Raw genomic sequence first — 23564 nt, forward strand, 5'->3', positions numbered from 1 at the left:
AGCCATGCCTCTGCCATACCAGTCTGATGGCAGGGAGATTGACCAGAGTGAGCAGCCTCCAGAGGGTACCAACCCCAGCCTTCCAGATATTCCGGGGCCTGGAGGCCTCCGCAGTCCCAGAGTCCCACGCCCCTCCCCTCCCCCAAAGAGCTGTCTCGTCCACTGTGTCTGCAAGGATGGAGCCCACGGGGGCTGGGCACTCAAGTCTTCCTGGCCTGTCTGGTTTCAGGTCTTCCAGCAGCTAAAGGCTGTCCACGCGGCCTTGGAGGAGGAATATCTGAAGGCCTGCAGGGAGCAACACCTGGCCCAGCAGCTTGCCGGCTCCACGGGGACGCCCGGGAGATTTGATCCCGGCAGGTACATGCTGGGGAGAGAGGCCTCCAAGGACAGAAGGGTCAGGCCCTGGGTTCCCACCAGGAGGGGGACAGTTTGTCCTCATAATTCACACACTAGGGGAACAGGGAGAAGTCCTATCCCGAATAACAACATGTCCAGATGGGGGATACTTGAAGGCTGAGATTTGTGTCCTTTTGGAACTCCCTTCAGTGAGAAGTGACCTTGGAGATAAGAGTTATAAAGCCCCTCATTGGACATTGGGGAAACTGAGGCCAGAGGGGGCAGGGATTTACTCAAGCTCCTGCAGCCAGATGGTGGCAGAAGGGGACTCAGGCTGAGGCCTCCTTATTCCCAGTGGCGTCCACTTTCACCTTGTTGATTTTGCTCTCCACATAATCTAGATTATGATGTCAGATGCACTCTCCACGGGCATCTCTGGGGCCTCTGCTCTGAAGCACAGCCTCCCAGACCTGCCTGATGTTTCCTCGTTCCAGGGAGCTGGAGGCAGAGATATTCCAGCTGGGAATTCGCCTGGATGAGCTGAAGGACCACATAGACCAGAACCAGCAGGAACCTGAGCCAGCCGGGTCAGACTTGGCTCTGGACAGCTCCCCAGCTGTGCCCTCCCCCCTCCAGCCAACGGGCCTGCCCCCTCCTTTGGAGCAAGCCCCCACGCCCGCCATCCAGACCCTCTGCCCTGAGGTACCTCTTTGCCCAACCGTATTGGACTGTTCCTTCATTCACTGTTTTCTCCATTCATTAACTTCTTCATGACATGTCTGAGAAGTTGGTACCATGTGCCAAGACTCATGACACGTGGTGGGAATTCAGTAGAAAACAACTGAAATAATAGGTGGCCTGTACCCTCATGGAGTTTTCTGTCTAGTTGAACTAGTTACCCAGTTACTTAACTATAATTTTGATCAGTGCTCTGAAGGAGAATTATGAGGTTCTATGAGAGTAGATAACAGGGTAACATATCTGAGTTTAGGGAGTCAGAGAAACTTTCCTTGAGGAAGTAATGTTTAAATGAGATCTGAGGGTGAGTAGGAATTACTAGGTGCAGAAAAGCCATCTAGCAGGACAAACAGCCTGTGCAAAGGCCCTGTGGTTAGAGTATGGACCCTGCGGAGGGGTCTAAGAGGCAGGGGAGACAGGCAGGAGAGGGGAGGAGGCTGGGGAGGCAGGCAGGGGCCTCAGGATGTACATGTGTGGGTCACATCAAGGGGATGGTCTTAAACTCTGCTGAGTTTTTCAGCAGGAGAAGATACCAGAGGATTTGCAGGTAGGTCCGAAGCGGGGAGGTGGTGGGGCAGATGGAGAGACGTGCATGGACTTGAGAGAGGTTTAGAAGGTACATTTGACTGGACTTGGATTGGTGATGAGAGGAAAGGAACAAACGATGACCTCCAAGCTTCTAACCTTTAGTCCTGGGTGAATATGGGGACTATTCACAGAGGTGGCGACACTAGAGAAGGGCTGTACATGGAAGGGGCTTTGTAGAATTCTCTCTAGCCCACGTCACAACCCCATGAGACACAGTCATCTCGAGTGCATCATCTTGAGGGGCTCCCCTGCTCCCATGGTGAAGGTGTTTTGAGGGGCTGGGTGTCCATGTTGGAATGGAAATCTGGGTTCAAATCTAGGCTCTGCCCCTCACTTCTGTGTGACTTTAGGCAAATCATTTGAGCCTCAGTTACCTGTCTGTGAAATGGGTTGTAATAACCTAGGTACTGGTGGGATTGTTGTGAAGTGATGTCTGTACAGCGCCTGGCACGTAGCAGGGCCTCCATCAACGGCAGTCAGTGTCAAAGGTCGCATGACCCAGTCCCTACTTGTGCACACGTAAAAGGATGATAGGTTAGTGAACTTAACCTATTTCTTACTCTTTGGCACCCAGCATGAGCCTGGCATAAGGTGGGTCCTTAAAAGGTGGTCTCAGATGTCTGCTGAATCTCTGCCCCTCCTCCTTTCTGGCCCCAGCTTGACGCCATCAGCGCTGGCCTCCACCCATTGCACGTGAACTTGGATCTGAGCGCTACCAGCAATGAAGTAGAGGACAGGCTGCTGGGCCTCCCGACCCCGGTCGGGCACAAGGAGCTGCGGGTGGAGCACGATTTCCACGGCCTCCTAGAGCGGTGAGTGCCCACCAGAAGTGAGGCCAGGGTGGTGGGTCCAGTGGTGGGACCTTGCTGGCCCTGCTGGGCAGAAGTCACGCCCCTCTGTGTTCTTCTGCAGGTACCTCAGTGTGAAGTCTCTCCCAGAAGCCCTGAGGCTGGAGGAGGAGGGGGAGGGGCAGGGCCACACCCTGGAAGTTGAGGGGCCAGCTTCAGCTCCAGGAAAAGCAGAGGCCACCAGGCTCCCCACCAGACAGCCCCCAGCACAGGCTGAGAGAAGTCACGGGGGCCCCGTCGAGTATGTCAATGAGCCTTCCCCGCTTGTCCCACACCAGCTCAGAAACCGCAGGGGTGGAAATTGTCATAGTGAGCTAGACAGTTCAGAAACGGCCTTCCTGACCTGTAGCTCAGTGTCTCTCTAAAACGTGCAACATGCACCATTGATAGCACTTGAAATGATTGGGTGTTGTGGGACGAGGTTTCTGGTAGGACAGATGCAGCATTAAATAACATTACTCTCCTTGTCAGTCTCAGACATTCCATGGCCATCAAGGAGGAATCTCAGTTAGGGCTATTATGTCTTCAGTGCCTCTCTTGATCTTCCTTTAAAAAGAGAGAAAGAGAAAGAAAACAAGCAGGCGTCAGGCCCAGAGCCTTTACTAAGCAACAGGATGTATCTAGACTATGATAATATTGTTTTCATGTTCCTTGTATTTATTTGCAAAGTTAGTTTCTATTTGTAACACAAAATACCGGTCTTCTGTTTATAACAGCGACATAAAGTCTTTTTGAGTAGATTGAAAAAGTTGATGGAAATGTCTGGAAGGGCGAAGACGGAAGACAATTCCAGAAGCCTGGGAAAGGATGCTTTAGCGCATCTCTTTCCACAGTCTCTGCTGCACTGTATAGGGTGGGTTTTGTAGGCATCCCCATTTTACAGTTGAGAAAAATGAGGTCCAGAGAGGGGAGGTGCCTTGCCCAAGGTCACACAGCGAGAGGGTGGCGGAACCAGCGTGGGCACGCAGGGGTTCCTGACTCCAGAGCTTGTGCCCTAGACTGTGTGGCTACCGGGACAGGGCTGCCCAGCCCATGCCACGGCTCAGGGCCAGTGTGCCTCTCCTTCCCTGCCAGGGAAACCGTGGAGCAGATGGCGTCTGTGAAGCCAGCAGACTTCCACGCATCCGTGGGCAGAGACAGGCACCTGCAGGGCCTGGACAAAGCTGAGGCAGCTCCTTCAGGCCCAAGCAGGCCCCCCCCACCTCAGGACACCAAGTCTGCGGAGTCCCACCAGAGCAGTCTGACCAGCCTAGAGGGAAGTGGCATCTCTGAGCGCCTTCCCCCGAAGTCTCCGTGCCAAGCTGGCGGGCCCCACCTGGAGGTATGCGTCTGCACGGGGCATGGGCTGAGCCTCAGGGCCATTCCCTGCATCTCCTGGAGCCTCCTGCCTCCAGGCCTTTGCTCAGAATGCCTGCTCCTCCTGCCCTTGCCAGTCACAGTCCTGCCCGACATTCAGGGCTTGTGCCATAGCTCCCCACACCCCCGTCCCTCCGCCAGGAGCTCCCCTTTCTCCTCTGAGAGCTTGCGATTTGCAGGAATCACAAATCACTGTGGAAATGTGACTTATGTGATGGATCCTCCCATAGAAAAACACATACGTATGCATGTGTACACACACACACACCTGTAGTCCCAATGAGCCCATGGTAAGGAGTCTGTACTCGACCATGAACTCATTGAGGGCAGGCACACATGTCTCTCTGTTGGCCATCTTTGCACCTTGCATTAGATGCAGTGTGTTGGAGGTGTGCGTATTTGATCAAGTTTATTTTCCCAATTCATCAGGCCCGGGCATTTCTGCAGTCAGGTAGGACCAAGGTGTTCCAGGCCCAGCCCGGAAGCCGTGTGGACATGAGAATCCCATTCCCGCCACGGGACGTTTCTGCTCCTCTTTCTGTTCTCAACTCAGGATATCTCAGTATCTCTCCCAAGGGCCCTGGCTCCCACTTCTCAGGGAAGCGGGACTTACTCAGGGTCTTCTCGGGGCGTGGAGTCCCTGAGGTTGGCTGGGTGCTCGTGCTGCAGGACCCTCACCCCCTGGGCCCGGCTGCTGGGATCTGGGCCAGCCTCCCTGTCTGTGAGCCTCTGGAATGTAAGGCCCAGGCCAGGACTTGGGAAGGGTTTCCCAGTGTGCCTCAAGCACATTTCTCCAATTTAAAGGGACGCTGTCTCTTTCAGGAGCCCTGGATGGCATCCCCCGAGACAGACAGTGGCTTTGTGGGCTCAGAAACCAGCAGAGTGTCGCCCCTCACTCAGACCCCAGAGCACCGGTTCTCCCAGATCAGGTATCCTGGGGACCCCATCAGTGTACACACCTGAGATAGCCTGAGAATCAGAGTGCCTGTGAGCTCAGAACAGGGACAGATGGCCTGGGCGTTCTCAGAGCCCACACTTCATCCCCTCAAGGATGGTTCATTTCCCCTGTCTTATTGATAGAGGGGAACTAAGGTTCAGAAAGGGAAAGCGACTTGCCCAGTGTCACTCCGCCAATCATCGACAGACTGGGAAATAAATATTTGTTGGGCAAATGAATGATGAAATGATGAATGAATAAGGTCTGTAGGGAGGGTGGCGTGACAGAGCCACCAGGTAGAGTGATAGTCTCCAAAGCTGGATGCAGGCCCCTCGGGCTACCCAGGGCTGCCTGGGAAGGAAGGGTTACAAATTTTATTTCTTTGTATATTATCTAAAAACTAAGTTGAGCTTTATAATTTTGTGTGAGTAGGCAGATGTACACTTCTGCAGTTTATAAAGAAAATGCATGTATAATGGGGATGCATCCTCAGAAATACTGTACTGCCAGGGGTGCCAAGTCGCAAAGGTCAGGAGTGCATGGTTTAGCATGTGGAGGGTCTCGGTGACTGTGGCCTCCGTCTGTGTGACCTCAGCGTGTCTCTCCCTCCATGGTCTCCCAGCACCCGAGGGACATTAGCCCAGTCTTTCACTCCGTCTGTGCCCCGAGATGCAACCTCCCACCACCAGACCAGGGGTCTTCCGGTACCCAGAAGAGCCTCTGAGCCCATCATACCCAGGAGCCGAGCCCAGAGGCTCCCACCTGGCCAGGACAGTCCTCTCGGGCAGAGGACACCCAGCTTCTGCCTGGAGCGGGCACTGGCGGCTGAGATGGGTGAGTGGATGCATCTGGGTTGGCCAGAACCTGGGGGTGGCTGGATTGCATGGGTTAAAAAAATCAAATCCGTAAGAAAACTTGCATTACCCTTTAGATGCAAAATATCTTACAGGTTCACTGTAGGAAAATTTGAAATTGCAGGTAAGGTGGACAAAAGGGAACAAAAGAAAAAACAATAAGCTAAAAACCGTCACTGCTGACATTTTGGTGTAGAACCTGTGAGCTGTTTTCTTTGTCAGTGTGTGTGTGTTTATTTACAAATACTTAAAACGGAAATGGGATATTATACGTGAATGTTTAATAACCTCCTTTTTTTTTTTTTTTTTGGCTGCATCGGATCTTAGTTGCAGCACACAGCGTCTTCGTTGCAGCGTGGGCTTCTCTCTAGTTGTGACGTGCGGGTTTTCTCTCTCTAGTTGTGGTGCACGGGTTCCAGAGCATGTGACCTCTGTAGTTTGCGGCACGTGGGCTCTCTCATTGAGGCGCACGAACTCAGTAGTTGTGGCGCGCAGGCTTAGTTGCCCCCCCCCCTCCGGCATGTGGGGATCTTAGTTCCCCGACCAGGGATCGAACACACGTCCCTGCACTGGAAGGTGGATTCTTTACCACTGGACCACCAGGGAAGTCCCAGTAACCTCCTTTTTTTCACTAAACACCGTGTCATGAACACTGTGTCTATAAAATCTGTGATTTCATTTTTTACCTTTAAAAAATGCTTGTGAACTTTTTATTGAAATAAAACATACAGGAAAGAATATAAATTGATGAATTTTCTCGAAGTGACCACAGACCAAGAAACTCAACACGATTAGAAGCCCAGACCCCCCTCAAGCCCTTCCCAGTCACTCCCACACCTCCCGAAGGTAACCACTGTTCTCAGATTAGCTCTGCCTCTTAAGGTTCACCATTTAAAAATTTGAAATTTAACTTTAGTTAAAAGTTTAATTAATTAAAGAGTCACATGCAGTTGTAGGAAATAATACACAGAGATCCTTCCCCCAGTTTTTCCCAATAATAATATCTTGCAAAACCATAGAGCAATGTCACAACCAGATATTGACATGGATTCAGTCAAGACACAGAACATTTCCACCGTCTCAGGGTCCCTCATGTTGCCCTTTTATAGACACAGTCACCACCTCCTTAACTCCTGGTGACCACTAATCTGTTCTCCATTTCTGTAATTTTGTCGTTTCAAGAACGTTATAGAAATGGAATCGTATAATATGTAACCTTTTGGGATTGGCTTCTTTTTCACTCAGCGTACTTTCCTGGAGACTAATCTAGATTGCTCCATGAATCGATAGTTTGCTCCTTTATAGATGCTGATTAGTCTTCCAAGGGCTCATTGTTTTAATGCATGGGCCAGATGAGTGATTTGTAACTAACCTCTGGTCACCCATCCCTTTGAGAGGCTAGTTAAAGTTTTGAATGCTCCCCCAAGAAACATGCACACAGGCAAAGGTGTGACTAATTTCAGAGGGAGGTGAGGCTCCGAAGCCAGTCCCAGAGCGCCCTGGTGATGCAGAGTCTGGGGGCCCTCGTGGAGGAGCGGGGGCCTCTTTGTAGGGGGAAGGCCCTGGAGACTTGGATCTGATGCCGAAATGGTGGATGGGGGAGGGAAATCTAGTTATAAACAGCTCTGCAGGCCCGCTTTGCTCCCAGCAAAACCCACATCTTCTTCCTGTTTTGAGGGTCATCGACCTCGATAGGAGCTTCATTCATGACCTCAGCCGGGTCCCATCTCTTCCCCCCCAGCACCCTTCCACCCACACAGGTTCTCACTTCACGGGTCCTCTCTGTGTGAACTCACTCTGACCCCTTTCTGCCTCCCTAGTGGTCCCTGGCTCAGAGTTCAAGGGCCGAAAGCAGCTTTCTGAGCAGCTCCCCCATGGCGCGACAATCAGCCCACCCCCGACCCTGGCCCCTGCAGCCGCCGCTCCACCCCATGGGCCCGCAGAGACCACCTCCACCTTCCTCCTCACCAGGACGGGGCGAGAGTAAGTTGCATACTTGGGCGCTGCGGATTCAAGCTCATCATAGAGCCGGGAAGCACGGGCTTTCTAGGGTCTCCATCCAGTGGTGGCTGTGCTGAGGCCAGACGGACCCAGGCATCCTGCCTCCCAGCTCAGGGCTGCTCCTGTGGGATGTCATGGATCTAGCTTCTGAGGACGCTTCTCCAGCTGGTGGGAAATGACCTAGAGGTTCGCCTTGCTGGTGCTAAGACCCCTCTGCCTGTCCCCCAACATTTCCCTTCCAAGACAGGTCTGCACTTCCCAGGGGTGTGTTTTCTGCAGTTTACGCATTCATCGTATGAACTGAGAAGGGACAGTTTTTTCAATTTTTCATTTTTAATCCAAGTGCAGTTTTTCTACTGAGAAAGTTTTCTCCTTGCTTCATTAAACAGAAATGGGAAAAGAGATTAGTCAGTCCTCTTACTTCTCCTCTGAGTAGCTTTTGGCCAATAATCAGTCACAGGCCTTTGTTGGGGTGGGGTGTTGGCTTCCAGGCCTGAGTTGAGTAAGTTCACTCCTGCAGTCTCCTCTGATATCTACAGGGGAATGAGAGGCTTATTTACCTACAGTATTGCCAGCCCCTGGGAATACAATAGTGGGCAAGACAGTCCTTGAGCTTGTAAGGCTCACCATCTTGTAGGACGGACCAAGAAACAGGTGGTTGCACCCCCAGTATGATGGCACAGGGCTGAAGGACTGTGGGAGCACAGAGAAGGGGCATCTAGCCCAGTCAGAGGCTTCAGGGAGGGCTTCCTGGAGGAAGTGGTATCTCAGCTGAGACCGGAAGGAAGAGAGATGAAAGAATATCCCAGCAGAGGGAACAGCATGTGCAAAGGCCTAGAGGTGAGAGAGTGCCTGCCACCTTTTAGGCACCAAATGTTTATTATAGCCGGATCCTCAAGTATGAGGTGGGGTGTGAAACAACAAAAGCAGAGAGGAAGACAGGGAGACCTGGGGGAGATCTTGGAGGGCCTCAGACACATATGGTTAGAAGTTTGGGTGATGGCTCTGCTCAGGAAAGGTGCTCACTGAATATTCATGAATGTAGAAAGTCTCACCTAAGGACAATGAGGGAGGCTTTAAGCCAGGGAGAGGCGTGGTTGGGTTTACGTTTTAGAAAGAATTCTCTGACCACTGTGAGGGTGAGAATAGAGGCCAGGGGATTGCTGAGAAGGTTGCCGCACCCAGGAGAGAGGTTATGGGGCCAGTGGGGAGGGAAGGGAGGTGCATTTGAAAAGAGATAATTAGGCATTGGGCCCACAGGACTTGGGAGTTGGTTAACTTTTGGGGTGTTCAGGGAAAGAGAAAGGTTTAGAATGACTCAGATTGTTGGCTGGCCAACCAGTTGGATGCTGATGCGGAGATGGGGAACCTAGGAAGGGGGAGTAAAATTGCAGGGAAAGATGACTTATAGGTGCCAGCTGGCACTCAGTCACTAAAGGATTAGGTCAGGAAGACCGAGATCCTGGTAGAAACAAGCCAGAGAGGACAAGTGACGCCTAAGGGGGTATTCCAAATCCCAGGCTCTCGTTCAGCGGCCTTTGGCCTGGACAGGGAGCCAGAGCCGCCCCAGTCCTGCACCCATCACGGGGCCTCAGCCCTGCCTTTCAGGGGTTAACTGGTGACCGGAGTTCTCACTCTCCTGCAGCCGCCACCCTCATGGTTTGCCTTGGAAACCCCAACAAGCGTTGCCCTGGGAATTGCCAGGGGAACCAACTGCCCTTAGACGCACACAGCGCCAGGCCATGGCCAGAGGGAGGTCTCCCGCCTCCTCTGTGCACCCATCTGAAGGCTGATGTCTGCTGAAGCCAGCACCAGGAGACACTCCCCCAAGAGTCCAGGGGCCACCAGGCAAGAACTAACCCTGAGGGGAGCCCTCACCCCGGAAGCTGGTCCGAACAGTAGACGTAGAGCTTGCCTCAGCCTGGAGGACGGCCGTGCCCAGCCCGGGCTCTGATGCCCCGTGTGTAGGGGGGTTTGTGTGTAGCAGTGTCTGGGTAGAATTGGCTGCTGCAGTGCCAGCGACACCCTCAGAATGAGACCCTAGAGATTCAGGGACCGATCGGGGAGAAATGCAAACAGGATTTACTCCCAAGATGCTGGTGGCTCGTGAGCTACCGCGCCAGTCCCAGGTTGGGCTGTGTTTGGGGGCTTCCCCAGCATGACAGCAGCCTTGCCTCTGGCACCCCTGCAGCTTCCAGCCTGCTCGCGTTCAGTGGGCGATGGGAAGCACCGTGTGTCTTTGTCCCTTCTCCACACACACACATTTACTCTGCTTGCTCTGGGAGCCTGGAGGCCATCTCAGAGGCCAGATGCTCTCTGAGCATCTATGAGGTCTCAGCGGTTGTGAGATGGGGAGGCCCACTCCTTGCCTGCCAGGGGCTCACTGTCTGGTGGAGGAGACAGATAAACAAGCATCTTCCGCCAGGAGCAGGGAGATGGGCTTGAACAATGTAGGAAATGTTCGGGGGAACCCAGGAGGGGTGGCTGAGCAAAGGCGGGAAGGAACCAGGCCTGCATAGATAGTTAGGGTTTCTACAGACAGAGGTTGAGGAAGGGGAGGGCAGCCCGGGGGCCGAGGCAGGTCCGAATTGAAATTTTAACGTGTACCTTGAGCCAACGCCCTCTCTTCTCTGCATCCTCATCTCTATCTTGAGAATTTGTCACTGGTGTTTCAGAATAGTTACACAGAGGCCCTGCATGCTAGGTTGGGTAAACCTCAAAGAAGGTTCTGCTTTGCTCACCAAATGCTTAGGGAGGGACACGAACTCAGAGGGGTGTCACGATGTGTAGCAAGAAAAGCGGACACACAGGGAAGTTCGAGAGTCCACCGACAGCAGAGTTGGACGGTGCCTGCTGGAAAAGGACGAAGACCTGGCATCCGGGCAGCACTCAGGCGGCGGCTGCAGCCATGTTCACTGTGCATCTGTTCTTTCTCCTGTCTCCACCCCCCCCCCACCCCAGCCAGGCCATCCGTGAGCTGCAAGAAGAGGTCTCCCGGCTCCGGCTCCGGCTGGAGGACAGCCTGCACCAGCACCTCCAGGGCAGCCCGAAGCGCCCAGCGTCCAACTTTGACCACCCCACCCGGGCCCGGGACCAGCCAGCTGATTCCTCAGCCACTTGGGGGTCCCATTATGGCAGGTGGGTGAACCCCAAACTCCCGCCCCTGTGCCCTGGTGGGAGCTGCAGAGGGTCAAGCTGGCCAACCTCTGGCTCTCCCCAGACATGTGGACTCAGGCACAGCCACATCCCTCTCTCGCTTATTCACTCATTCATTCACTCTTACGTTTTTTTTTTTACCATGTGATATTTGATACATAGAAGAATATATTAAACATATGTGTTAATAATAAAGCATGATACAGTGAACATCCCTGAACTCATCACCCAAGTGAAGAGCTAGAACACTTTCAGGACGCTCACCCTCTCACCCACTCACTCAGCAGCTATTCACTTATGATGACTTATAAAATCATCTTTAACTAACGAACTTCTGAGTATTTCTATTGGAGGGCACTATGTTAACATTTTTAATGGACATTGTCTCATCAGTCCTTCCAACAACCCTCTGAAGTCATTGCTCCTATTATCCCCATTTGACAGATGAGGAAACTGAGGGGCAGAGAGGCTCAGAGCCATTTTCTATGAGTCTGACTCCAGAGTCTTCGGTTTTGACTTTCGTATTCTCCTCTTTCCTTATGTTATAAGCGTTTCTCTGGGTTGGGCTTCTCACTGATCATCTTTAAAGGCTGCATGAGACCTCATCCAGTGACGTCATCTCTCTCTCTCTCCCTTTTGCTAGTAAATCCACAGAGAGATTGTCTGGTGAGCCTGGGGGCGCAGAGCAAGCAGTCCCCGCAGGAAGGAGGCAAGCCAGGTCCTCCTTGGTGCCTCGGGAGGTGCCTCGATTGTCCCTGAGTAAGTGACCACCCGCCTGGACTGATTTTTGGAGGCCACAGTCTGGGCATGCTGGCTAAGTGGTCGGGGACTACAGCAACAGCCCTAGAGGAAACTTGCAGAAGGTTTCGGGTGTCTTTTTTAGGTAGTTGTAGGGCTCTGAAATACCACGTACTTCTAATGACAGCAGCAGTATGCTATGCACGTACTGTGAGCTGCGGTTTCCGTAAGGGCTTTGTGTATGTGTATCATCTTGCTTAATCGTCACTGCAAGATGGGTCGTATTATCCACGTTCTGCAGATCAGGACACCAAAGCCCGGAAGCACAAGGGACTCGCCTGAAGGAATATGGCTCTGGAATCAGTGGCCCCAGCTCCCTCCTTTCTAGCTGTGTGGCCTTGGCCAGGTTGTTCACCTGCCCTGCACAGTTAAACGGACAGCTAACAGTGCAGTGATAATAGCGTCTGCTCCTGGGGTTGCTGTGAGGGTACGTGCCATGAAGCATGCCAAGCATTCAGCACAAGGCCAGGGGTCCAGATGTGTCAGCTGTGATTACTAAGGGGCAGAGCTGGGTTTAAAATCTAAGCCTGCCCCAGAGCCTGAACTCGTGATCCACCCACTCCCTAAACTATATGACCCCCCCACCCCCTCCTCCTCTGATGCCCCTCTTTCCACCTCAGGTTCCGAATCTGAGCCAGCCTCCCCCAGGCTGTTCTCTGAGAGGGGCAAGACCACCGAGGACAGTCCACAGGCAGCTCGGAATAGAAGGAGAGGAGTGGGTAGCACCGGTCGGCCAGAGAGGGTCACCTTCCGGGGCCAATACACAGGTGGGCCAGGAGGGGGCGTTGGGTGGGCATGGTCCCCAGGTTGGTCTCTGTCCTGAGAAAGCTCTCCCACTTAGCCAGTGGGCCATTGAAATACTATCATTTTTTTATGAGTTGTGTGATACAGAAACATCGGGGAGTATTGTCTCTTTGAATCTGGGTGTGTTTGTTCATTCATTCACTCAGCAAACAGTTTCTGAGGCCTCCCCTTTGACGGGGCCCATGCTTGGTTCTGGGGAAGCCCATTCAGCTGGTCATTCATGAAGTGGTTTAAGGAGAGCTTGACGTTTGCAGGGCCTGGGTGACAGGGTGAAAACGGAATCACTCCTGGACTGCCTTAAGGTTCTGATTCCCCAGGGGGCCCCGTGTCTCACCGACTGGGTACCCGGCACATAGTAAGGCTTGAGGTGACACATAGTAGGATTTCAGAGTGCTTAACATTAAAATAAATACGGATACGGCTCCTACTTTCATGAATCCGACTGCATAGCAGGGAAGACCAGTAACAAATAAGCAATTAGAGTAAATGTGTGAATTATAGTAAGTAAATTATAGACGTGGCTCTCACCCATACCTCACTGGGAGGGAGGGCTGTTAACCTCAGATACGATGCAGAGAAGGCAGGAAATGAGATACAACGTCTCCCAGCTGAGCAGATAGAAGCCGAGGGTTAGAAGTGAAAGCAGCAGCGCGTCCAGGGGCCCCAATGCAACACACACAGAGTATAAAGTGGGGACCCTGCACGGCAGAGGGGAGAGAAAAAAGTATTAATCAGGAAACATTCTGAAGGTCCTATCTGAGACTCAGGGATGGACGAGGCACGGGATGGCCGGGCTGGGTGCAGTCCCAAGACCCTGTCCAACCTTCTGATAACCTTGAGCACTTGACATCTGCCAGGCGTGGGGCAGGATACCTCACGGATATGACCCCATTCAGTCCTCCCAACAAGCCTATGAAACCCACAGTATGACTATCCCTATTTTCCAGTTGCTTGGAGCACAGAGAAAACACCACTGACTCCATGCCTAAGCCATTCTAATCCTAACCAGCAAGCCGGGGTATGCGGGAGTAGCGTCACACTGTGTCATTGCTTGTCCTGTCTTCCCGGCCTGCTCTCCAATCCTGACTGAGCTTGCATTTGTTGGTTGCTTCTGTATATCGAGAACTAGGCGGCTGGTCCCTAAATAGGATCTGAGATGAGAGCTTATAATAAACAGACAAATAAAAGTGTTTCTATGTATATGTGTATATGTACATGCCCAATTACATAGCTACATATTTATGCACATATATCACATGTGTGTGCACGTGTGTGTGTGTGCATGAGAAAAAGATTGAGAGGGAGACTGTTAAACCATTTGGAGGAAGAGGAGAGAGATCCTTCTTCTAAATCGTCCGCCATTCTGCATCCACGCCCAACTGACACTGACTGTCATGGTTTCTTCCCCAGGCCAGGAGTACCATGTTCTGACCCCCAAGACTGTCCCAAGAGGCAGTGGCCCAGTCTCCTGTCCCCACTGCCGACCCGCTAGGACAGAGGATCCAGGTAGGGGATGGTACCTGAAGAAGCGGCCAAGGCTACGAGGCTGCAGCTTCTTGCCCTTGGCCTTGGGGGTGCAGCTGGGCCAGACATGGGCCACCCTGAGCTGTGCGCGGGTCAAGATCCAGACAAGGGAAAGAGATTTTTTTTCTGGTCTTCTTAGCCCTCCCAGGGAGTCCTGCCCTCACATCTATTCCTCCAGGTGCTTTGCCTGAAGCCACTCTCCTTCACCTTGACATAGAGAAGACATGAACATGATTCCAGAAGGTCCTGATGCGGGGAGGGGTGCAAGCAGCAGGGGGGGCTGGCAGCATTGATTGTCTTATCTCCCCTCTGTCCTCCCTCCACTCCTCACTCTTTCCCCCAAACCCAAGAGTTTAGGGGAAGAGTAGTGGGGAGAGAAGTGGCCTGAGAATATGGACACCAGGTTCTAGTCCCCGTTCTGCCACCGACACGCTATGTGACATTAGGCCAGTTCCTTAACGTCTCTGAGCCTCAGGTCCACATCCATAATGAAAGGTTTGGAGATGGTCTCTGAGGCCCTTTCAAGCAATAATGATGATCATGATGGAGCTGTCGTTTATCAAGCCGTTACTATATACAGGGCAACATGCTAAGGGTTGTACTAACATTAATCCTCACAACCCTATGAAGTAGGTTTTGCACATTTTATGACTATGTCCATTATATGAGTGAAGAAACTGAGGCTCCGAGAAGTTAAGTAACTTGCCCAAGGGCACACAACTTACGAGTGGTAGAGGCAGGATTTGAACCCAGGTCTTTGTGACTCTAAAGCCCTGGCTCTTCACCACTAGATGGCTGTGCCTTTGCTAGAGTCCCAGCAAGCCTGCCACTCATTCATTATTCAGCACCTTCCCATACTGGGCCCTGGGCCTTGTCCCTAACAAACTCTTCAGCTAAGCAGACGAAACTGAATGGTCAGAACTGGGGTGGGGGAGCACATAACTCAGCCCGGTGGGTGGTGGGACTTCCCAGAGGGAGTGACGCTGAGCTGAGGCCTGAAGGAGAAGCAGATGGACCCTGGAATTCTCCCAGTTGTGGCGCTGAGGATTTGTACAGGAAGAGAACCAGGATGCCCACTCTCCTGCTCACCAGGCCTCCGCTGACTCGCCCTGGTGCCCAGGGGCCGTTGTGGGCTGGTCCCACCTGGAGAATGGGCCTGTGTCACTGTGGAGGATGACCCGTAGGTACAAGGGCTCCAGTCGGGAGAACCAGGCTTGAGATCAGACAGAGGACCACTGCTTCCCAGCTCTGAGACTTGGCAAATTATTCAACCTTCTGCAGCCTCAGTTTGCCCATCTGTAAAATGGGGGAGTGATGATGGTAGCTAGACCAGTGGCTTGTTGGATTTGTTCAACTAATGCATGAAGACCCTGAGCAGAGGGCCTGGCTCAGGAGATGCCTCTCAGTGTCATGGTTACCATCAATATTGCTGTCACCCAGTGGGGGCCGCTTGTCTCCTCTGCAGTGGTCCCTGAGGGAAGCTCAGTGCTGCGGGAGGCTTGTGGGGGCCCAGTGACTTAGACATGAGCCTCTCCTGACATCTCTGCCTCCTCTTCCAGGTGATGCTGGCACCAAGGACCCACTGGGACCATCTCACACTGAGACCCAGCGATGTCCGCTGTGTGGTCGAGTTGGGTCCTCCTCCAAGGGGGAGGGCCCAGACTCAGCCGGCTCTGGTAGGGACAGATGCTCCGTCTCTTCCCCCAGCTCCCCTGGATTCTGGCGTGGGCCCCTGGGAGGGGGCACTTAGCCGGGGTGGCAGCTTGCGCAGTCTGGGATGGAGCAAACTGGATGAGAGTTGGCTTCCCCAAAGCGAGGCACTCCCGGCATGGCCGGCCCCGTGTCCAGCTCTAATGGGGCTGGTGGGGCTGGGAGGACCCTCTGTTCTCTGTTGGATCTTCCCAAGTGGTGAGACTGTGTCTCTCTGGTGTCCCTCCCTGACAGCACCGGAAATGGCCGCCACCAGGAGAAACGCATCTTCTACCTCCAGCCCCAAACAAAGGAGCAAGCGGACAGGGTCGTCGCCCGCGCCGCCTCCTGCACTGTGGTATCTGGCTGCCGCGCCCTCAGCGCCAGCCCCTCCTGCCTTTGCCTACGTCTCCTCGGTTCCCCTCGTGCCTTATCCATCAGCCACTGTGTAAGAACCTTCCGTTCCAGCCCTCCTAGCCTTTCTGTCTGAATCGCTTAACAATTAGCATTCAGACCTGAGTTGGGTAGCTGAGAACTCGGGCACTGAGTAGTCCTGTGTTTCCCCCCGCCAACACTCATGCAGTCACTCAACAAACCCCGAATGCTCCCTGGGCACCAGTGAGAGTGCTTGGCCCTGGGGACCCAGCAGTGAAGGAGGCTGGCAGAGGGCCTCAGGGGGACCTAGGACCTTAACCATCTTCCATCTCCTTATGGGACTTCTCAGAGAGCAAGTAATACTTTTTCAAAAACTAGGCTTTATTTTTAGAACAGTTTTAGATTTATAGAGAAATGGACAGATAACACAGAGAGTTCTCCTATACCACCCCCCAAACACATTTTCTTCTGTTATAAACTTCTCACCTTGATATGGTATAGTGCAGTTAGTGAACCATGATTAATACATTGTTATTAACTAAAGTCCACAGTTCGTTCAGGTTTCTTAGTTTTTACCCGAAGTGCTTTTTCTGTTCCAGGATCCCCCCCACCCCAAAAGTTACCTCATGCATTTAGTTGTCACATCTCTCAGGCTCCTCCTGGCTGAGACAGTTTCTCAGATGTTCCTTGTTCCCGATGGCCTTGACAGTTTATAGGCATACGGGTCAGGTCCACGGCCAGAGGAGCAATCACTTTTCACATGGATTTGGATGTACCATCAGTCAAGACAGAAAAAGCACAGCAGTTGAGGCGGAAATGGTCCAGGTTTTAGAGTCAGAGCTGTACTGGCATCCGGTCTGCCGCTTATTAGTGGTGTGGCCTTGGTAAAGCTACTTCCTCTCTGAGCCTCGCTTTTCCCATCTGTTAAATGGGGTCAGAGTCTCAGTCACGTACAGTTGTATGAGGATTGAATGAGGCAGGTGGCGAGAGCCCCACGAGCTGTTTGTGGGGTTCGTAGTGCGGTACCAGCAAATGCTCTTTGCTGAATAAACGGCAGCTTTTGTCATCACAGCAAATGCTGCTGCTGTTAATAGTGTCATTAGTAAGAGGAAAAAATGAGGAAAGGTGGCTTCAACATGATGGGACTGTGCAGGAAAAAAAAAGCCTGGACCCTGGAATTAGGAGATCTTTCTCCTTCTCCTGACTGTCATCAGCTAGTTCTATGCCTCAGTTTCCCTCACTGTAAAATGACTGGGTCGGGGGTCCTCTTCAGTGGTGTGTTGTCAGAAGCCTGTGTCTGTGAGCAGCAAGAGGCCAGAGTTTCCATCAGGGCTGGCGCTTGGCAGGAGCAGAGGCCCAGGCTCCATCCAGCTCCATGAGGAGTCCTGCCTACAGTGCGGTTTCTTGCTTTCCTCTCAGCTGAGACGGGGTGGGTCGTTAAGGAACCCTCTGCTCCAGCAGTTAAGAGAGGCCATACTGCATGCTCAGGCCTCTGATTCGTTGGACAGGAAAGGGTTTGCCTGGAATTTGGTGGCCCAGGAGAAAGCTCTGAGCGTCCACGGTAGCCATGGGTCTCTACTTCTGAGGTCATTCCAGATCCTTCCAGGCTCAGACCTGTGGGAAGAACTAGCCAGGTTGGTGTCCTCAGGCCTGGACAGGCCGTGGGGAAGGGGAAAGACCCTGAGCTTTAGTGCCCAACAGACCAGGCCAGCAGGTCACTTTGCTCCTGTGCCTCAGTTTTTCCCTCTGTGAAATGGGTTGTGGTGAGGATTAAATGAACTGATGCATAGCAAGCCCATAGTACATAGAAGGTGGCCAGTAACCACAGTGCTTCTAATGCTACTGGAATTGGGGCTGATGCCACCCTGAAGTTTCTCCAGCTGCCGGTCAGCAGGACCGAGCGTGCTCAGTGGCTGAGGCCAGGAACCCTTAGAAAGCTGAATGGGCCTGTGCTGCCGCCTGCTGGCCAGCCACCTTATAGCCTCTGCACCAGAGGCTTTCTAGCCAGTTTTTTGGTTTTGGGGGGTTTCTTGGTTGTTGTTTGTTCTGTTTTGTAGCTTCTGCCCTAGGGGGAGTTTGGGGTAACTTTCAGGCCAAGCTGGTTGTCAGAATTATCAGAAGGCAGGGGTGTGTGAGAACCCAGTACTTACACCAGCTAGTCTGCCCTTAAGGAGGGAACTGGATTCAAGAAGCCCATTCATTCAGTTCAGATGATACGTACCAGCATCTCCTGGGAGCTAAGTAGCTCTGGGTTTAAATCCAGTACTGCTCCTTCCAGCTCTTTGACTCTGGGGGAGTCCTCAGTAGCTGACATTGACAGCGCGCTGGGCATACCGAGCTTTTAACCTGAATTTTCCTATTGCATCTACCCTGGGAGGTAGCTAAATATGGCTGTTTTCCATGGAGAAACGGACCCCTTGAGAATGATGTAGCTTGTTCATGGTCGTGCGGGTGGCCAGGATTTGGGGAGCTTCCTGCGTCACTTAGCTTCTCCGAGCTTCACTTTGCTCATCTGTAAGATAGGTATAAAAGTACCTACCGAGTAATCAAGACAGCGCTGGTAAAGGGCTTATCTCAGAGCCTGGCAAACGGGTCCTGAGGATGAGGCTGCCAGCCCCAGGCCAGGCGCCGTGTTTAACTGAGGAACCGCCAAACCGCTTTCCAAAGTAGTGGCACCATTTTACACTCCCACCAGCAGGGTTTGAGGGTTCCTGTCTCCCCACATCCTCACAGACGCTCATGGCTATCTTTTTGCTTTTAGCAGTGAGTGTCTCTGAGGACACCCAGTGGGTGGGGAGTGTGTGAAGTGGCATCTCATGTGGTTTTGATTTGCACTTCCCTGCTGGCTCATGATGTTGAGCATCTTTTCATGTGCTTGTTGGCCATTTGTACATCTTGTTTGGAGAGACATCTGTTCAGATCCTAGCAAAGCCCTTTTTTCACACTGTGCAATAATGCAATTTAGAAAGTGAAGGGTCAGGAATAAGACCAGAGTTTACAGTGTGCCAAGCAAAACACCAGTGAATGTCTCCGGCCAAGTTCTCCTAAACCCATTCCTGCTCTATTTAGGGAACATGCTTCTTTGTCCCTCTCTCTCCTACACACTTTACTCCACAGGTGCCACGCCCTCTTCCTGCCCAGCATTGGTTTCTTTGAACCCTAAACTTGGCATCCTTGGAGGAATGCAGTTGTCATTTCTTGGAGAAACCTGTGCTTCAGCTCATGGCTCCTCAGCCGGTTTTCCCCAGAACTTTTTTTTTTTTTTTTTGCTGTACGCGGGCCTCTCACTGTTGTGGCCTCTCCCGTTGCGGAGCACAGGCTCCGGACGCGCAGGCTCAGCGGCCATGGCTCACGGGCCCAGCCGCTCTGCAGCATGTGGGATCTTCCCGGACCAGGGCACAAACCCGCGTCCCCTGCATCGGCAGGCGGACTCTCAACCACTGCGCCACCAGGGAAGCCCCCCAGAACTTTTAAACAACACCATACATTCCTGCAGGACCAGGCTGGGGGGGATGAGTGGAGCCAGACCCTCTCACTCCTGCAGAATCCTAATTATTATTATCACGTTTCTCCAGCGCTCCACACCTGACAAATAGGGCTCCATACATGACCTCTCTGATGAAGGGGCTTTGCTCCAGAGCCTGGGGTGAGCCTGCTCTCCCAGGCTCTCAGACTAGAAGCTCCAAGAAGGCAGCGGACGGGGTCCGTGTTGTTCATTCACCGTGATGACCTCAGGCCCTAGTGCACTGGCTGGCACATATATGTTCCATTAGCATTTGTTCAATGAACGGGTAGATGAAACAGACCATTTTTTGGGGACTGTTCTAGTTCAGGCACTCCCGTTTACCTTGCTTCACCCCTCTAACACATCCCTCAGCGGGGCTCCTTTTTCCCATTTTAGAGGTGAGGAAACTGAGACTCAGAATGTAGGGGCCGAGCTGGGGCTGAGAAGCCCCCAGCCCTCTCCGCGGTCAGTGAACGCACTCGCGTCTCTCCCCAGGTACTACGCGCCTGCAGCACCTACCTCAGCCCGAGCAGCTGCTGAGTGGCCCCCCGCAGTCTCCGCTCGGCCGGCCGGGAGACCCCGCCACTCCATCCAGCTGGACCTGGAGGAGCTCAACAAGGCCCTGAGCCGAGCGGTCCAGGCTGCCGAGAGCGTCCGCTCCACCACCAAGCTCATGAGTCGCTCCCTGTCGGCCGACCTGCGCCAGGCCCGCGGCCTGCGGGGCTCCTGCCTCTTCTGACTGCGCTCAAGGCTCAGAGACGCACGGTGGGCAGGGCTGGGCAGTCCCTGTCGCCCTGGAAGCCCCGCAGACCCTCGTGAGGAGGGCTCCCTCCGCACCGGCCCTGCCTGCTCAGCCTCCGTGTTTCCAGAACGGAAAGGGTGTCAGCTGGTCCTCCAGAGAAGTCACTTCCTAGGGACCAGCCCTGAAGGAGGTGCTGGGACTGAGGCCACCATCTGTCCAGATGCCATCTCTGGGAGGCTCCTGGTCCTGCATGTGTCCATCTCTGGCTAACAATATGTATTTTATATATGGATGGACAGATTCCTGTTTTTCAAACTGAAGCATTTTCCTGGTCTTGGATTCTTCTTAGGAGGCCAGATAAGAAGGGACAGGGCCAGGGTCTCTGGCGAAAACTTGTCCACCACCTGTGACCAGCCACTCCAGAGTAGGTGTCTCTGGGAAGGACGTGGTGGGGACCTTTCTCCTGGTGACTGGTGGTTAGTGGGGCACTTTGAGGCCATTGGGATATCTCAGGATGACACACACCCAGCTTCTCCATAGTTGAGAGGCCTTTCCCGTGGGTCTGCTGGGATGGAGACACCCCCCGGAGGGCCCAGAAAGCCATCCACCATGGTCCCCCTCAGTACCTCATCCCGAGACCCCCGGCTCTACCCTGGGACCCCCGTGGAATTGAGCCAGCGGCCAGCTTCCTGCCAGGTCCTTGTCTGTGGCCATGAGGCCAGGCCATCTCCTGCTCCCTGACCTTGTAGCAGCTCAGACTTCAGCTTTTCTGGTATGTGTGTGCGTCAGTGATATTTGTATATTTGGGACATTAAAGAATCTATTTTCGTTATGAGAGCAAATAAAGAAGAGTGAATATTGATCTTAAGAAATGAAAGCCAAAACCAAAAACATTCCCAAAGCCGCCCACATCTGTGGTGTGTGTCATCCACTTGTGGTTTCTAAAGTCAAGTTTGTGGGGTGAAAGATTTGGTGCCAAGTGGAGCCCTCCCCCGAGGGGCCGGTTGGGTGCACATCTCCAGACTGCCTGCCTACCTCCCTTCAGTGCCTTCTGTCTCTCCAGCTTTCCCCCTCAGAACCATAAAGCTTTCCACTGGAGGGGCCTGCGAGGAGAGGCCGTCTGACCAAGCTTCTTTTATGTGACACACAGCAAATTGGTGTCTGCAAGAGCACGAGCCCGGACTCTCTTTCCAGTGCTCCTTCTGGCAGAAAACAGCAACCACAGCTGCCATTTACTGAGCGCCTCCTAGATGCCAATCCTTGAGCTAAGTGACCCACTGTGCGCCCATTTTATTGATGAGGAGACCGAGGTTCCGAATGCACGAACTCACGATGGTCTGACTCCAAAGTCCATATACTTTGTCACTGTTCTTTCCTCCTTAAACCTCCATGACTTTTTCCTCCCCAGCTCCTGCTTCCCCTTCCCTTGGCCTTTTCTTCAGTCTTCCCCACCTCTCATCTCACTTGCTTCTCCCGGCCCTCCAGGACTCATTTCTATTTCATTTTCCAGCTGATCCTTCTCAGGAGAGTTGAAAACAGCATCTTGCCGAGATGGGAGATTTCTTGTTGGTTCTGAGCCTCCAGATCCACAACCTCATGGGAAGGTGGATGGGAAGGGGGAGCCCGAGGGGGGGGGTACAGAGCAGTGTCTCCAGCCTCAGTGCCCTGGGCACAGCATGGCTGCAGCTTTGAACAAAGGATGCTGAGGTCTTGGCTCTGTGGCTCTTTGGAGGACACTGGCCCGTGAGCCACAGGACTGGGTGTCAGGAGCCAGGGTTATGGTCCTGTCACTCCAAATGGCTTAGGACGCTTGCACATAGAATTACTCCAATCATTCAGCCCAGTTTCTCTGCCACCTGTGTGGTGCTGCTTCCCTCACGTGACCGTCACAAAGCCCTTGTGTCTGGAAGGAGACCATCCTTCCTTGTTGGAATCCTGGCTTCAGACGCTCAGTCCTCTTTATGCCTCTAAGTGGGCCAGCCTCAGACGTGGCCCCATGGCGAGGGCTCCAAGCACATTTGCAAGATGGCTGGATTCGAGGGACCAACCTTACCCTAGGTATCCTACCTTCCTCCTGGGTGTCAGGTGGGCACTCTGGGGACACCTCATGGAGACACAGCCCCTCTGGCCTGGCCCCAAGTCCTCCGAGTCTCCCCCATCCTGCCCCTGCCCTGGCCCAGACACCCGCCTCTTCCAGGATGCTCACAGCAGCCTCCGTGTAGGTCTTCCTGCCTCCGGTCTGGGCCCTCCTAACTCGCCTCCCCAGATGGCCAGGCTGACATCTAAATAAGGGCCCTACACAGTAAAGGGAGCTCGGATGAGAGTCCCCCTGCAATCTCATACCAGGACCTCCAGAGCCGCTCCACAGGGCCTGCGGCCTCTGCTGCAATTCACTGGCTCACCAGGTGCTCTCAGGGTAGCTGCTCCCCAACTGCGGTCTCCTCACTCCTGCCCTGTCCATGCCTTTATCCCACCATGTCCACTCTCGTCAGGATCGTCCCAGCTCCCTCGCAAAGTGAAAGACTGATCTTTCCATTTTGTTCCCGAGTGTGAACGAGCCCCATGCCCTTCCCAGGGGCCCAGGCTTAGATCAGAGCTGAAGAAGACACGTGGGGACACGTGGGGAGTAGGGGGCGTCAGGAAGGGAGGTTGTCTGTGACGTGCTGACGTTAAAACCAGTTTCCTCCTCAACAGTGTCCAAACTGGGCAAGCCTTGCTGGGTGAAAAACTGAAAACATACAGCTGAGTCTGAAAGAAATGAACGGTGGTCCAAACGTGCTCGTGTTTACACGAGTCTCCCTCCTGTCTCACCTGCATGGACTTCTGACTAACAACGCGTCTTTTATTTTAACTCCTGGTGATGTTTTTTGTTTTTGTTTTTTTTTTTGCGGTATGCGGGCCTCTCACTGTTGTGGCCCCTCCCGTTGTGGAGCACAGGCTCCGGATGCGCAGGCTCAGCGGCCATGGCTCACGGGCCCAGCCGCTTCGCGGCATGTGGGATCTTCCCGGACCGGGGCACGAACCCGTGTCCCCTGCATCGGCAGGCAGACTCTCAACCACTGCGCCACCAGGGAAGCCCCCCCAGTGATGTTTTGAGGTAGAATAAGCTCAGTGTTTTCCTTCTGCTCAGACTGCTGTCTTTTTGTATCCACTGTTCGCTGAGGCAGACTCCCTTCTCTGATGGAGCCCTGGGCTCTAGGTAGGTAATTCTGTGGGTGAGCACAAGCCTGGCACAGTCCATACGCTCGGACGTGTCCGCAATTCACTTCGCCTGATTTAAGGACGGATGAGGATCTACTTACAGATGAAGACT

At 53.3% G+C, this 23564-nt stretch overlaps 1 protein-coding gene across 1 annotated transcript in view; it reads left to right on the plus strand.

Moving 5' to 3' along the window:
- AKNA (AT-hook transcription factor) overlaps positions 1–21071 on the plus strand; it is a gene marked incomplete at its 5' end in the record, with an annotated part of 38299 nt that extends 17228 nt beyond the window's left edge. The window contains 15 exons of the mRNA XM_082657171.1: positions 230–357; positions 831–1038; positions 2320–2474; positions 2575–2751; positions 3585–3831; positions 4689–4795; positions 5426–5637; positions 7478–7640; positions 10620–10796; positions 11458–11573; positions 12233–12379; positions 13827–13922; positions 15500–15616; positions 15885–16077; positions 20005–21071. Of these exons, the coding sequence (XP_082513297.1) occupies positions 230–357; positions 831–1038; positions 2320–2474; positions 2575–2751; positions 3585–3831; positions 4689–4795; positions 5426–5637; positions 7478–7640; positions 10620–10796; positions 11458–11573; positions 12233–12379; positions 13827–13922; positions 15500–15616; positions 15885–16077; positions 20005–20248 (2487 nt within the window). The 3' untranslated portion in view covers positions 20249–21071. The remainder of the gene's footprint in view (positions 1–229; positions 358–830; positions 1039–2319; positions 2475–2574; positions 2752–3584; positions 3832–4688; positions 4796–5425; positions 5638–7477; positions 7641–10619; positions 10797–11457; positions 11574–12232; positions 12380–13826; positions 13923–15499; positions 15617–15884; positions 16078–20004) is intronic.
- Between the last annotated feature and the right edge of the window lie 2493 nt (positions 21072–23564).

The sequence above is a fragment of the Grampus griseus genome, assembly GCF_964374135.1.
Source record: "Grampus griseus genome assembly, chromosome: 6".
Lineage (NCBI taxonomy): Eukaryota > Metazoa > Chordata > Mammalia > Artiodactyla > Delphinidae > Grampus > Grampus griseus.